Source organism: Galendromus occidentalis, unplaced genomic scaffold (genome assembly GCF_000255335.2).
Source record: "Galendromus occidentalis unplaced genomic scaffold, Mocc_1.1 scf7180000077460, whole genome shotgun sequence".
Classification (NCBI taxonomy): domain Eukaryota; kingdom Metazoa; phylum Arthropoda; class Arachnida; order Mesostigmata; family Phytoseiidae; genus Galendromus; species Galendromus occidentalis.
The window spans coordinates 923,198-937,548 of NW_003805448.1; the positions used below are offsets into that span (position 1 = coordinate 923,198).

Consider the following 14,351-nt stretch of genomic DNA (forward strand, 5'->3'; position numbering starts at 1 on the left):
GTCGAAATCGAAGAAGTGATTATGGGATATCCAATCTGGATTTCTCTTCTTTTCCGTGGGAAGGAACCATCAGCCAGCGCCGCGTGTTCTAGCAACAATATCCCCACGAAACACATTCACGGGATAGCCTCCGACGGCTCCGCGGTCATAATGATTTCACGCTCGAACTCCTTGGCGAGCCTCACTAGAAGGCGTCCTCCAGGGGATCCGCGCAATATTGCTCGCAGAAACTGCTCGATGATGGGAGCTAGATCTCGTGGAAAATTCCCGAGCGCGTTCGTGTTCCATCAGCGGGACGGTTTCCCCACTGGAAACAGAGGAACCCGGGAAAAAGAAAGTGAGCATATGGGCTTGTCTCCCTTATTCAGGGGAACCCCTCGCCGTATTCTCGTATCCTGTTCTGGTTTTTCTATCTTGATGCTTTTGCTTCCGAATTCAGTCGTCAACTGATTTTGTTTCACGCAGGGAGTCAACAAATCCGAGAAGTCGGAGCCTGAGTTCTTGTTTGGCAACGCATCCGTCGACTCCCCGTCGGAGCGGCACCAGGCTCTACAACCGCGTATCTCGCCCTCAGACAGAAAGTGCGGAGGGATTCCCCGGAGGTTTTCTCTTTAGGTGTCCCTGCCCCTGTCAGTGAAGAGCAAAGATTTTGAGCAAAAGCTTCTACTGTCTCTGAGATACACGTTACTCGCTTCACATCGGTTTCATTCCATACTGTCTATGATTCAGGTTATATCGTCGTCGATAAGTCTCCCGGATGAGTACTCCAAAAAGTTAATATTACGTTTCGCAGCGGACTGCTCTTTGTTCCTAGAATAGTTCTCCTTTTCCCGTTCACCTAGTATGTACTTTAAACAAACTAGTCCGGCGGAAGGCGAGGGTCTCAGTCCGGGAACCGAGACTATACGTCGACTTCTAGGTTCAGCCTCGCCGTCGCCCGAAGCTCTTGATTTTGCTCTGGTTTCATGTGTCGTAGTAGGTATTTATTAGCTATTTGATGATATTAGCTATCGCAGCTAGGAAATGCAAAGCCAGCAGGCTTGTCCGATCAGATGCGCCCGCATCGAGTGTGATGATTTCTTCTCAGTGTTCGCTGACTCGTTTCTGTCGTATGCTATCTGATTCCTTCTCTAGTACATCTTGGTTATCTCCATTTTAGCGGCACCAATATATCTTATTATATACACGTACATGATCTACCGTCCAACGGTCCGACTATCGGTGGTAGCATAATGACACCGAAAAAAATTCCAGGACATTGAACAAATCTCGGGATTCGCACCTTTTCTAGGCAATCGAGGACTCTGTCCTGGAGGAGAACGTTCTACTCCTGAGAATCTCGGAACGATCGATTGTTGTCGTTTTTTTCCTCTCTCCGCAAACAAGGGGCAAAGAAGTCCTACCTTGACTTGACTGATGGTCTTAACTGCTCTTTCGGTATACTGCATCGCATGGTTGGTATGCCTAATGCTGACCGCGTTCGGTGTCGTCGTGTCAACTAGCCGCGAGAAGTACTGCGAGTAGAGGTCTCCGCTCGCGACCAATTGACTCTGATCATAACCGTCGTCATAGTGGTGTGTTCAGGAAAATCTGTGATCTCATGTTCGGTTCTCTTAAATACGAAGGCACCTCCTTAAATCTGGCTTTCTCTTGTGTGGTAACGACACTGTTCAGGATCTGCGTCATCCTGTATAATCTTATGATCAAAGTCTATAGTCGGGTAGCAACAAAACTCTCGACTACATCTGGTTTGCTGGAGGAGAGTCACTCAAGGTTGGGAGAGAAGAAGTGGTTATTTCTTCCTAGTACATTCTCCGTACGTTTGACCAGCTGGGAGCCCAGCCATCCGACCAACAGGCGGAGTGATTGATCGATTGAGTGAGTGAACGATGAATTAATGCTCGACTGGGTGTTCTAGCGGAGCGCCACGAGGTCAGGTCGGCCCGTCTCGCCGTTCAGGGATTGACCCTGGGGGCTGGAAGCCATAGTCGAGTCTTCCAAGGGGGACCATCGACCGCTCATCTCGTTCGCTGGCGAATCGCGCATCCGGTAGTACGCCTGCTGAAGGTAGAGAGCCCCGTTAGATTCCTCGGTAATTTATTCATGTCGTCAGCTGTTCTAATCAAACTCAAAGAAAAACCATCAGATCTACGAATAATCAAGATTAGAGGCTGTCACGAGTTACGACCATCTACTAGATTATAATATCTTCGCTAAATATCTATAGCGGCACTCCAGATGGATCTTCCATCAACACGACGGAGAGCTCGGCTTATTCGGGCGTCAATCAAATTGACGCCCCCGAACGCTCTCCACGGTGCCGTAACACACGCCGCACCCGCTAAGCTAACGGCAAGAAAGACTGACACGCTACAACGTCTGAAGGACGTGAGCTCTCAGCACACGTAAGCGTGTACTCGAAGATCTCGATATAGCTCCTTCGGTGAGTTCGAGGAGGAGAAGTAAATTACAGTATGCTCGAATAAGACAGCGACTTAATAAGCAACACAAACAAATGTTAATGGCAGAGTAATCCTTCACCTGAAGGGGTGGCGGAGGTGGGGGCGGGATCGGCGGTGTTAGTGAGTCTCGATTGTGGGCGTTGTCTCTATACACCCCATGGCCATGCTGGGGACAGAGGGGAACCGATTTGACCGATTGACGGTCTCCAAGGCTCTGGCGATCGCCCTCTGTGCAGACGGGTCCTGAACCCGCCATTATGAGCACGCCGTTAGGATGCTTACGGAATGCTTGAAGGTCGACGTCGGGAAGGTAGCGACCATCATCGTCATCAACCAGTTGTCCCTGATGCTGTTTCCGCAGCCGAATTTCGGCTGCCAGCGCGGCTTCCAGTTCTGACGATGGGGCTGCAGGCGGGGCCAAGCCGATCTCCATTGACACCTGAGAGAATGAGACGAGAGCCACGGTCAGCTGTATCCCCTGTCCATTGCTGTATCCAAGATGCAGGAGAAGTATTCAACGGTTATTTCCGTAGGAATAGCAGGAGACGGCAACAGACCTCCTTACTCCTCCGGATTTTGTACTCCCTCTCCCTTTCGCGTCTCTCCTGGATCTTATTGTAGCAAGTAATCGTGATGGATGCACACATTCCCATCACTAATGCCGTGAACACCACCAGGATGATGATCATGTGGTCAGAAGTCAGCACAAGGAATATACCAGAGCCTGGAAGAAAATATTCCAAATCTAGCCAGGTTCCCTATGCTTCCTCGGAGCTCGGGGGCTCTCTCCTCTGTTCGTATGCGCCATCATGAAACCCAGAAACTTGCAAGTTCCTATCGTACTCACTCTGTGAGCAGCGGCTGGCATCCTCATCGTATCGGTATTTGCAATTGAAGTCACCGTCACACGTCAATTTACTGCTGATGCACCAACCGTCGTCACAAGAGAACTCCGTCATCGGGTTGCAGTCTTCTACGAATTAGTCGAGAAAAATTCCAATTATCATAGAGCCAGCGCTCGGCCGCGAAGCAACTCGTGCAACCCGGCCTTTCAAGTTTCAATCTCTCGCTTTCTACCGAGCGCTACTATGACTCGGGTATTCCTTCGTCGATTTACTTACTGGGATCGTTGACTTCTCTAAAGGCTGTGTAGAGCACCTCTAACTTGGGCAACTTGCTCTGTCTCAGTAGAATGCCTTGCGCAAAGAAGCGAATCTGCACCTCGTTGGTCACCGAGGTTGTCGGTTCAGCTATTGTCCCACAAAAGTGATTCAATCTGCGGATATGTTCGTCGAATTATTACGAATCAGGCTCTCTGAACTCGAGGAACAGGCCGCGTATCCATTCGGACCTATCGGCCGCTTGGACACCCTCCGTAGGTACTCGCCTGTCTTGTTTAGTGCCCCCAGATATGATGTCGAGGAAATTGGTCTGGCAGTTGTTAGGTTGGACCAGTTCGTACAGCGGGAACGTGAGGTAGATCTTCGAGCCATTCTGTACACGAATGGTCCACGTGCAATCAATGGCAGTCAACGTTTCGTTGGCGTGTTGGATGATGGTATTGCTGATGTCCGCATACGTAACTCGGCCATTTTCGCCACCACGATGGAATTTGCACTCTTCAGGGGGCTCTAATCCTACCGTACCTGTTGAAAATGAACAGGGTATGAAGATCATCGTGACGCATGGATGACCATATCTTCAATAGCATAGGCTTCAGCCGGTTGCAGACGATGGGGCAGAGACGGGAAGGACTCTCCGCGTTCCAGCGGTTCCATCTGGGGTTTTGAGGCAGGCGTTTAGGAATTTCGGATCGATAGAAAAAAGGGTCTCCAGAAAAACTGGCCCGCGAGAGGTAGAACCCCCCTGAACCGCGCTCAAAAGGATGGGTGATTCCGAATCATCTCCTGAGGAAGCATAACGGCCCGGTCTGCAACTGGCGTCAGCTGAACATGGGGCGAGATGTACAACGCGTCTCACTTACTCGGTGCTGGAATGAAACTGTACACAGCTTTGAAGCCGACATACTCGATGGACGCGTCCGAGGTGAACCTCAGGTAGAGTTCGCGACCTTCGCTCTGTATGGGTTTGGGGAATTCCCGGCCGCAGAACGTGCCGGCCAGTGGAGAGTATCCATGGCCGCCGTTGTGAACTTCTAGCCTATCGAACTCACACGAAGGGCTCTCCTCTAAATGGAATTGATCCCGAAATTCTAAGCGGACCATATGATTGAGTGGTGCTGAAAGAATTGATACTCGAAAATTATGCGGGGCTCAGCATCGGGATGAATTTCCCTTGACTCGAATATATATGTTTTTCCCACATCGTATGAGAAGTTTCTAAAATTCCCCGATACGCTCGTGGGGAACTCACCAGATATTCGTTTGATGCATTCAGTATTGTTGGGATACGTCCCACCGGAAAGGTTGAACAGAGGTGAGTAGAACTCTCTACGCTCCGAGTCTCCAACCGTGAAATTATAGCAAATTCTTGTCTTCTCCTCCTCATCCATGTCGCCGAACTTCATGCCTTTTTGATCTTTGGCTGAAAATGACGGACGCCTTGTTAGAGAATGGAGAAGCACTCGCAGATGATGTGGGTTCGCTCATGAATCCCATGAGGAATAGGAATAGAATATTCCCCTCTCCCGTTTCTTTCCTGACTCCTGTGCAGTTCTGAGATGCCGAGCAAGTCCCACCCACTCCTCGAATCGCAGTCGAGTCCCAATGTATCCCAAACGTTTTCCAACTTGAATTCCGTTTGCTTGTATTCGCGTGGGAGCCTGCTCGAGCCCACGGAAAATCAGCTCATGTGGAACAAATCGGCGCTCTGGGGATTCGATTCTCCGACAGGTAGTCGAGAGCTTGGCGTATTAGACGCGTCCTGCGAGAACACGCGTCCCATGGAGTGAACTTCACTGTATTCATTCCCATTTTTTGTTCGCTGAATCCGTTGCCGGTGACACCCAGAACCTCGAACTTCGGCTATGTGCGTAAGCCCGAAAATCACTCGGGGATCCGTCCCCCTCCGAAGGGCGCCAATCCCCGTTTTTGCGCTCTGAGAATGTAGGACCCCATCCCCCCGAGAGTGCCGACTCATCGTCGAAGCTCGGAGTTTCCCTCCCGACGCGACGGTAGGAATTCCCTGTTCGATCATCCGGGCGCTCGTGTCCATCCGTCCGATGTTACCGAAACCGCGGAACGCAAGCTGCTGTTCGATGTACAGATCGAAAATAGGCCCGCTCCTCCTAGCGCAATGCCTTGCGCAGGGTTCTCGCAGATGCCTATATGGTTATTATAAAGTCTCTTTATCCCTGGACCACTGACCAAGGATCTTAAAACGAGTCGGTAAGCTGATCAAGAAATCAGACTCGCCTGGACGGATCTTCCCAATCAAGCGCCGGGTATTGAGCGGGAGGATTCGATTATCTGGATGAATAGGGAAGGACACTAACCGAGAATGTGGAGGATCGACTTCGTTCGGAGGGATTTTCGCCGACGCTGTCAGTATGAAGAGTTCTCACGATTCTCCGGCCGGGCCATGGGACTTCGAGGCGGTCCTCGACCTGCTGTTCACGTCATTCTCTCCCCCATCTCATCATCCTTTTTCGCGAAACTTTCCTACTCGCTCTGTCCGGCGCGAATCCCTTCTCGGTGGAGAAATATCTCCCGTCGGAAGCAGCTCGTTAATAAATCATATCACAGCAAGGAACTTTTGATTCGTTCCAGAATGCGTCGGGCAAGCTCGCTTGGGATTTATTTCACTCAGAAAGAAAGTCGACATGTTTATGACTAGGTCACTCCCTTCCTGCACGTCGTCTTCGCGCTCCTCTAGCATACTCCAGGTCCCCAGGCACCATCCAGCTATCTCGCTGAGGGGAAGCGCGAGCTCCGGATAGGAATCGCCCGGTGGTCATGAGTCATGAGCTTCCATCAAGCCTTAAATGCTCATTCTATCGACGCGTGAAATCCCATCATATTGTTCCGTTGTCTCGTCCTTGTCGTCATTGGTCTCGGAGCTTGCATTGCTAACAAGGCCTCCGTACAGTCAATCATGAATAAGTCACAACTACTGCTCTTCACGATGCTGTGGGCTTCGATTCGCCGGGTTACGCTCCGCTAGCCAGTGGATTGAGCTTCGGTCTTCCCCCGAAACCGACGTGAAGGCGAGCAGTCGGCTCTGCGATGCACTCGGACCCAGTGGCGGATCCAGGCAAAAGGGTGGAGGGCGGCGGCAATCCATGTGGCTGCAATTTTCGGGTTCGTCCAATATCCGAGACGTACGCAGAACATGCGGCGGCACCCCGGGATACCTTGACCGCCCCTACCATGGAGAACCGTGGATCCGCAAGTGCGCGGGCCCATTGCAGGAACATGGGGGGCAGACACTTTGGTAGGTACTTTCAGAAGTCGAATCGGAGACGATTTCGCCCTCAGAGAGAAATAGCGAGAATCGCAGAAGTCCCGACCCTGAGAACGCTCTCAAGTTGACAAATTCAATCTCTTCGTTCAATAGGCGTTGTCCCGCTGCCTGATTCCCCATCTTCAAGCAAAAGCCACTTCGTCCCGATCGAGAGCAAACGTCGACGGCGAGGCCACGGATCCTCGCCGCTACGGGCGCACTCAGTAATCCTCTGGATCTGGCGTCGTTTAGCTCTTGTGTCAATGATTTCGGTTCAAACGGAATTCTAGTCTGTCGGAACGACGAAAAAAGCGGGTGGGTCGCGCTACTAACAAGATACCTGAGTCCGCTCATCAAGTCAGCGTCCAGATCTGTGTGTTATTCAGTCACTTACGGACTCGCTAGCAAGCTCGCGTGGCAACACGGTCAAGAGAGGACGGCTGATGGCATTCTAATCGCATTGAGCGAGCGGGATCGAATTAAAATCGTCGTCCATGCCTTCGAAGAATATTAGAAACGCGGCTGACTGCGAATTGAATTGCTCACTCATTCCGATTGACTCTGGAAATTGACTCCGATTTCCGACCGACGGAATTGACTCCGACACATTCGGACGTATGAAGCGAGACTGTGGCCAGAGTGGCAGCATTTGAGACAGTGAAGGAACGACGTCAGAGGACGTCACAAAAGGACGATATTAAATTCTCGATGACGTCCGCGGCTTGATTGTCGGCAACGTGTCCATCCAATTCCCCATCCATCATTAACGTTGATGCAGAGTTTCTCTGTGTGAGGCTCATGTCGGTTCTGCTGATGAAGTATGGAACAGCAGCATGCAATTTGTTATAGAGCTCCTCCCAGAACGACGGCTCGTATTCATTCGTATGCAAACGACTTTTCCACAGTCCCACGATTGGTGGAGGGGAGGAGGCGGCTCATTATTCTCAAATCGATCCAGTAGGTCCGAAGGAATATAAGCAGGACCGGAAGAACTCTCCCGAAGCCTGGTTCGAGCCATGTATGATCTTCTTCTCAACAACTGGTTGGTTCGTGGTTATTTGAGCGCGCATTGATTTGAGCGCAAAATCGATCTGAGCGCAGAAGTAATTTCAGCGCTCTGAGGTTAGGCCACGAGGTGGCCTGAGCCCAATTTTTCACCCCACCGCCCCGAGCTAAGGTTCAGTCCGCCTCTTGATGTCGGAACTCCGAATTGCGGGGGTCTAACCCAACCCCACTCACTCTGTGGCCTTTGTTGAAACAAAATTCGTTGCGAATATTCGATAAAATATTTGATAAGTAAATAAACGTAATTGCGCGCTCAAATCAATCATGCGCTCAAGTCGATTTCGCTCTGCTTAACTCCGCTCAAATCAAGATCGCTCAGATCAGTTTCGCTCAAATCGATATCGCGAGAACCTCTTTCGCTCAAATCAGTATCGCGCACATCGATCATGCGCTCAAATCACCCGGTAGCCCGTCAGCGAAGAGCGCTGCTTACTGATATGCTACAGCCCCAACAGCTATGCATATCAGTAAGCAGCGCTCTTCGCTGACGGAGCTCACACCTCCTCTTCATAGAGGTTCGTCGGTGAGGGATAACACAATCTCCGAGGATTTCGTGAGTCCGAGGCGAGCATTCGAAGCGGCAGTCGTTTGACGCTGACCTCTGCTCCAGCGTCTGCTTGTTGGAGGTGAAGGGTGAACAGAGAAATCACCAATCGAGCCCAAGGACGGACGAGACGATGCAGGGGAAGATTACGCCGCGGGAGAGAAAGAAAAATCCAATTCATTTGCGACTCGGAGAGATGTCCGCCCTTATCTTTACAGGCCTGTCAATACCTCTCGCCGAAGAAGCCATCCACTTTTTTCCGGCCGTCGGGAGCTCCTCTTATTTCCGCTCACAGAGAGTTTTCGTGTCCCGAAACGCATTTTTGCTCCCTGTCGTCCCTCTCTTGCCTCCGTTCCCCGACGATCCGTTGCGAGTTGATGTCCTTACCCGCCGTCCCTTAATCCAGCCGCAATATTCACGTGATCTACCCCGCAAAGGACCCAATCGAGCCGCGTCATGTTCCAGCACCACGGAGAGTCCCGTGGTGACGGCCATCAGATTCCTGTATGGGTTTAACGAAGGCCCGAGTAGATCGAGTGGGCTAGCCAGTAGAAGGGAGACGAAGGTCGCTCTACTCAATGAAGCGGCTCTCATACGGCTCCCCCTCGGCTGGCGGCTCGGATACTGATGCGTCTGCCGCCACAGAGCCGCCGGGATGCAGCGGATTTTTTGAAGCGTGTAATATCCACGCTATTAGATTAGAATATGTGTCGGCGATACTTGGCCGTCGTCTTAATCACAATCTTGACTCTTCTATGACGACGTTCCTATCGAACTTGATGGTAATCACGATTATCTCCCGCGTCGCTATCGAAATAGTCGCTCCACGGGGCAGAAGCTCGATGATGTGAGTCATGTGAAAGGATCAGCGAACGGAAGGCGGACTGACCAAACGGCCTTCCGGTCCATCGGCCGTGAATAATCGACAGGGGAGCTTCCGGAGAGCGGCGAAGATCGCAAGACGTCGACACAACGATCAGAAGTCAAACGCTGTCGACAAACTCATTGTGTGCTTTCATGATATGTATTTGAATATATACTATAATGTATCCTCCGGAATCTTGCGCGAACATCTGACAATGAATGAAGGCGTCTCCAGACAGCGAGCGCTCTCCGACGCCTCGTCTTGCCGATTGTCACGAAGCGAGATCGCTTTCTGCATCCGTCTCCCGAGAGGAGGACCAGGCCTCGGCATCAGTTTCTTACCAAAGCCCGTGACGGCGGCTCGCAGGACGTACAAAGAGCCTTACTGGCCTAGTGGTGACGGTTTTGTTTCAGGTCCCTCAGCGGGTGCGCGAGCTTGCGAATCGGAAAGCCGGCGGCCGATCGTTCGTTGTTCTCCGGGGAGTGTTACAGTTCTTCGTGAATGCTCGTCCGCTCCCCTACTAGCATGTCGCCCCCTTCGCGTGAAAGAGTGCAAGGACCACTTTCAAAGTATACTTGAGCTCGCATAAGAACACCGATTTTAATCAGCGCCCGCTCTTCATTAAGAAGTTTCTCTCAGTCTGAGCTCTTCCGAATTCCCTCTCTTGTTCCCGCTGCTCGGCTGCTCGGCGCCTGCTGCGCCGGCCGTCGACTTCTTCCAAACCTCTGTCGTTACGTCAGCTGAGCGCTGTTCGGAATTCTCGGCCAGGCAAGCAAATGACCACCGAGCCTCGGTCCGCGCGCTTCCGGCAGCGAACGGCTTCCTTCGCCGCCGAAGCGCGGCCGAAAAGTGATGCTAACGGACCGAAGACGAGCGACCTCTGACGAACCAAAGGGGCAGGAGTTCAGGGGAGCGATGCTGATAGAGAGCAACAGGGGTTATCTTGCCCGATTTTTCGCTCGGCAGCTCCTCACGTCATTCTAATTCCTTCGAGCGCGCCACGGGGAATCGGCCGTCAGCTTGAAAGCCACAAGGCGATATCCAGTCTACCGCATCGTCAATCGTTAGAGTCCGCCGGGAATACCCCAACCGGATGCGTTGGCACGACGACGACTCTCTAGAAGAGGGATTTCCATGGGTTCTTCGATCCAGTTTGCCAAATTCATTCATCTCACTCACTCATTCATTCGCTTCTCCATTCATTCACCCAGTCAGTCATCCATCTGAGGCAAGCAAGCCTTCCACCCACCCGCTAACACACTCATTCAGCCGGCGTAGCCAAACACCGCAGAAAGCGTGCCGATAGTTACGGCAATAGTGGAAACACAGAACGACGGACAAGCAAACTGTTCGGCGTAAGCTCGTGTCGTCTCTCCCGCTACCGCAGCGGCGGCGTTAAAGCTCCCTGGTGATCAATATATGTTCGTACCCCATGCCGCTGGCAAGCGGAGCATCGCGCTATCCTGGCCTTTTAGGCATTCGGCAGAGTTTCCTTATCAGAACCTCCACCGCTTGCCGGTCGGTTTGGGGTTTCGAGCGACCCGACCGACGACCAGCTACAGCTTCCGAAGGTTTCTGTCATTCGCACAGGGAGTTCCAACGTTGAAAAGTCTAATGTTAAGGATAGTCGTATGGACGAGAATTCGCCCGGTAAAGTCGTGGCTTCCTCTTGCGGAGCCCGGGAACGCGTAACGCCGGTGTCCATGCAGCCGAACACTCGAATTCCAATGCACCTGACATTCCTCAGCGGCAGCCAGTCTTCCACAAAGGAAGGACGATCGGCAGATCACGGCAAGTGACAAAAATAGCGTGGCGAATACACTCTAGGGCTCAAATTTACAGCGTGTTTCCCTTTATTCTTTATGTGATGATATTGACCTTGTTGCAAGGCTCTTCAAGCGACCCGAGACCTAGACACAGAGCTTGTGATGCACTGCTCGACTTGATGTCGCGGCCGCAGGCGCGCGCCTCTTGTCGTCGTCGTCGCCACCAGCTCTAGAAACGGCGGTTTCGCGACTCAACGATGTCTACCATAGAATCTCCCAGAATCTGCGATCTCTCGCGCGAATTAACAGCCTCCGATGAGGAACTACGCTTTCCGTTTCATTGAAAAGACAGCGGCTATTTCTGCTCGAAGCTGGGGACGATCCCGGCGGAATCGAATTCCAATGAAATCATCCCTAATGATCACCTCAATGCTCATCCGATCGTTTTATTACGGTTCCGCCATTCGGTAGATTCAATCGGAAGCGCTTCGATCATCCCCGAATATCAAAAAATGGAGCGAAAAACTGTCGCATTCAATGATGATACGGATAGGATCTATCGGAGTCACGTTCAGTTGTCGCCTCATTTTGCGGCTCCTCCACACACCGACGAACGATGAACTAGACGAACCATGATGCTCGAACGAGATGGCAACTACAGACGCTGGAAGCTCGTCCGGTCTCACATTGGCTCGCTCGGACTGAAGTGGCTCAAAATCGTACTAGAGGTTCCTGTAATCCTCGGTGACGGATCGCTGCGGGAAAGTGCCCCAGCGAGGAAGTTCCGATTGGCTCGCTTCGCGAGCGCTGCTAATTCTTTTTCTTCATCAGGGAGCTAAGCTTGTCTGCTCGCACAAAAATATTTGGCAGGTGTCCGCCGCTCCCGAGGAGGATATGGGAGCGTCAACAACAGCAGTTCGGGCGAGCCGTACGATCGTGTGTATGGTCGCACGGCCGACTGTCGGGCTCTCTATAAAGGACACCGCTGCCATCGTCGCTGCAACGGCTGCCCCGGAGAGAATTATTTGAAAAAGTGGCAAACAGGGAGACGCGTCAGCTCTCCCTCTGGAAGACGTCAGATGAGCAGTGAGCCGGAGTTTGCGAACGAACAAGCAACCGAGCGGACGCTATGAACCGCTCGACCGAGGCGGCATATTTCAGTTTCCCCTCCTCAGGGACCCGCCCCCCCCCCTCCCTTCCGGCTGCCAGCGCCTCGATTGGCCCCGTTTTCCGCTCTCCAGTTCCGTGTATCTCTTCTCCACTCGGAGCTCCCTCATTCCCCGAAGCGGCGGCTGCCGCTGGTTCATCTCCACGCCGAAGGACAAAAAAGGCCAACAGTCGCCGAATTACAGGAGGAGAAACTCAAAACCGACGCAGCCCCGGCTACGACGGCGAGAGGCCGAGAATTGCGCTCTTCATCGAATTATGGGAGTCTCTCGTTCCGTCATGGAGGGCAACATCGTGGAGCGAAGTTTCTTCTCGGCCGCGGTTTCCACTCGAAGAAGAGAAACCGGACGGCTGAAAACTTGGTGAGGAATTGTTCCGACGGCGTCGCCGACTCGTATCCGACTGGAGGACTCGCCTTCCTTCTGGAAATCGGCCCAGATCTCTGAACTTTTCGGTCGCGAGAGATTCGCGCCTCGCTCGTTTTCCGGAATCATTCGAGGTCTTGGCTTGGAATCACGAGTAGAAACCCACTCAGTATGCAGCGATCAGCTTCGGATGGCAAGTCCGAAGTCACGCTTGCGTCGATGAGAAACGTGGAGTGAGGACTTGCCTCTGGATGCTCTTCATCGACCCATCATGTCTGTGCGGTGTCCTCCGAGAGGTAACACCGACTGGGCTATCGAGGAAACGAGACCTACTGTCCGTCGATTAAATTCGGGAGCGAATACCTTCCTCTCCGATTCCCATGGCCTCTCTGTGAAGGGCCCGACCACCCGACAGAGCTCAGCTCTCAACTCGACGCCACAATCACCGAGCGCCACTGAAATAGCGGCCGTTTCGATAGGCGACCGATTTTATGGTTCTCGGAGATGTCACGGCTCAACGGAGTCCCTGCTCTAAATGTCTGTTCCCGGACCTGCAGCTTCGGAAAGCGCTTTATTCCTTGGTCTATATGTAGATCGATTTGCGAGCTCGGACAGGATAGAAAGATCTTTCCTCTAGCGAATCTGTCGAGGGAGACCGTGAAAGTCGACCCAAGCCCCCCCCCGCCCTGCCAAGATACGTATTTATCCGAGATATTCTCGAGCCCGCCCTTTCCGTTTCCCGTGCAAGGCCTCCCCGCAAACTTCGAACAGCCTCTTGAATAGGAGAGCTCTACAAGCCTTAGAACGGCCAGGGAGCCCGTCGGGAGGCATCGGCGATGTAGGAATCGCATTCGGATGTCACTCCATGGAGTCGGACTTCTATTTCCGGAAATCTGTGATTGTGATCTCAGCAACAACTTCCGACGCGTCCACCAATGAGTCGATTCGCGAACGACTCTTGCGAGGAAGGAGCATCACATGAAGGTTCGTGTTGAAATTCGGGATCTAATTAGTACTCATCGATACTCACCGACTGCTGTGGCGAGGTAAGCGCAGAGGACCCAGGACGCCAAGGCCCATCGAACCGATGAGTTCCCAGGACCCATACCGTCGTGGTAGAGCATTTTGGCTTTCTGTTTATTTGATCGGAACGTTATCGAGAGGGGGCGTCTTCTCGTTTCTCTCTCCTTGATCCTGTGGAGGAGTTTACCCCTTGGCTCAACACCTGTGAGCCGTCGCGGTCCGGTTGTTTCGACGAAAACTTTGTGCTGATGGTCCTCTCTCTACAGGATGACACGTGAGTCGAGGGGAGAGGTCCCGAGAGTTGTTCCCGAGAAGCCTCGAGCGAAGCGGATGTTTATTTCAATCCGATGGAGGAGCTGGCTCGGCGAATTTCATCAGGCGTCTCGATAGTCCACCGAATTGTTTTCTAGCCTCACCGGAAATGAATCCGCGCACAGCGAACTTGTTTTCGAGGAATCGTCGTTGATTAGGATGTGCTCACCGCACGCGAGAGATCGCTTGATCGTCGTCGTCGCAGGAACGGTCGAACGAACATAGGAACGGCGAATGGAAGTTTTCGCCTCTTCTCCTTCAGTTGTCGTTTGTTTTTATTAACTGATGATGAAGATTCATGGAACAAACAGTCACTCACAGCAGATGAGTCGGCCGGCCGACCAGCAAACAAATAGGCGGAATAGCGTCCCTCTGATGACG

General features: G+C 52.3%; 1 protein-coding gene across 1 annotated transcript; it reads right to left on the reverse strand.

The window, feature by feature from the left end:
* Nucleotides 1-1,914: 1,914 nt before the first annotated feature.
* Nucleotides 1,915-13,759, reverse strand: Neto (Neuropilin and tolloid-like). The gene is made up of 9 exons (XM_029111698.1): nt 13,666-13,759; nt 4,836-5,006; nt 4,447-4,701; nt 3,850-4,099; nt 3,584-3,738; nt 3,310-3,435; nt 3,020-3,186; nt 2,542-2,901; nt 1,915-2,058 (listed from the first exon to the last, which is right to left on the reverse strand). The coding sequence occupies exons 1-9, from the start codon at nt 13,757-13,759 to the stop codon at nt 1,915-1,917; spliced, it is 1,722 nt and encodes a 573-aa protein (XP_028967531.1).
* Between the last annotated feature and the right edge of the window lie 592 nt (nt 13,760-14,351).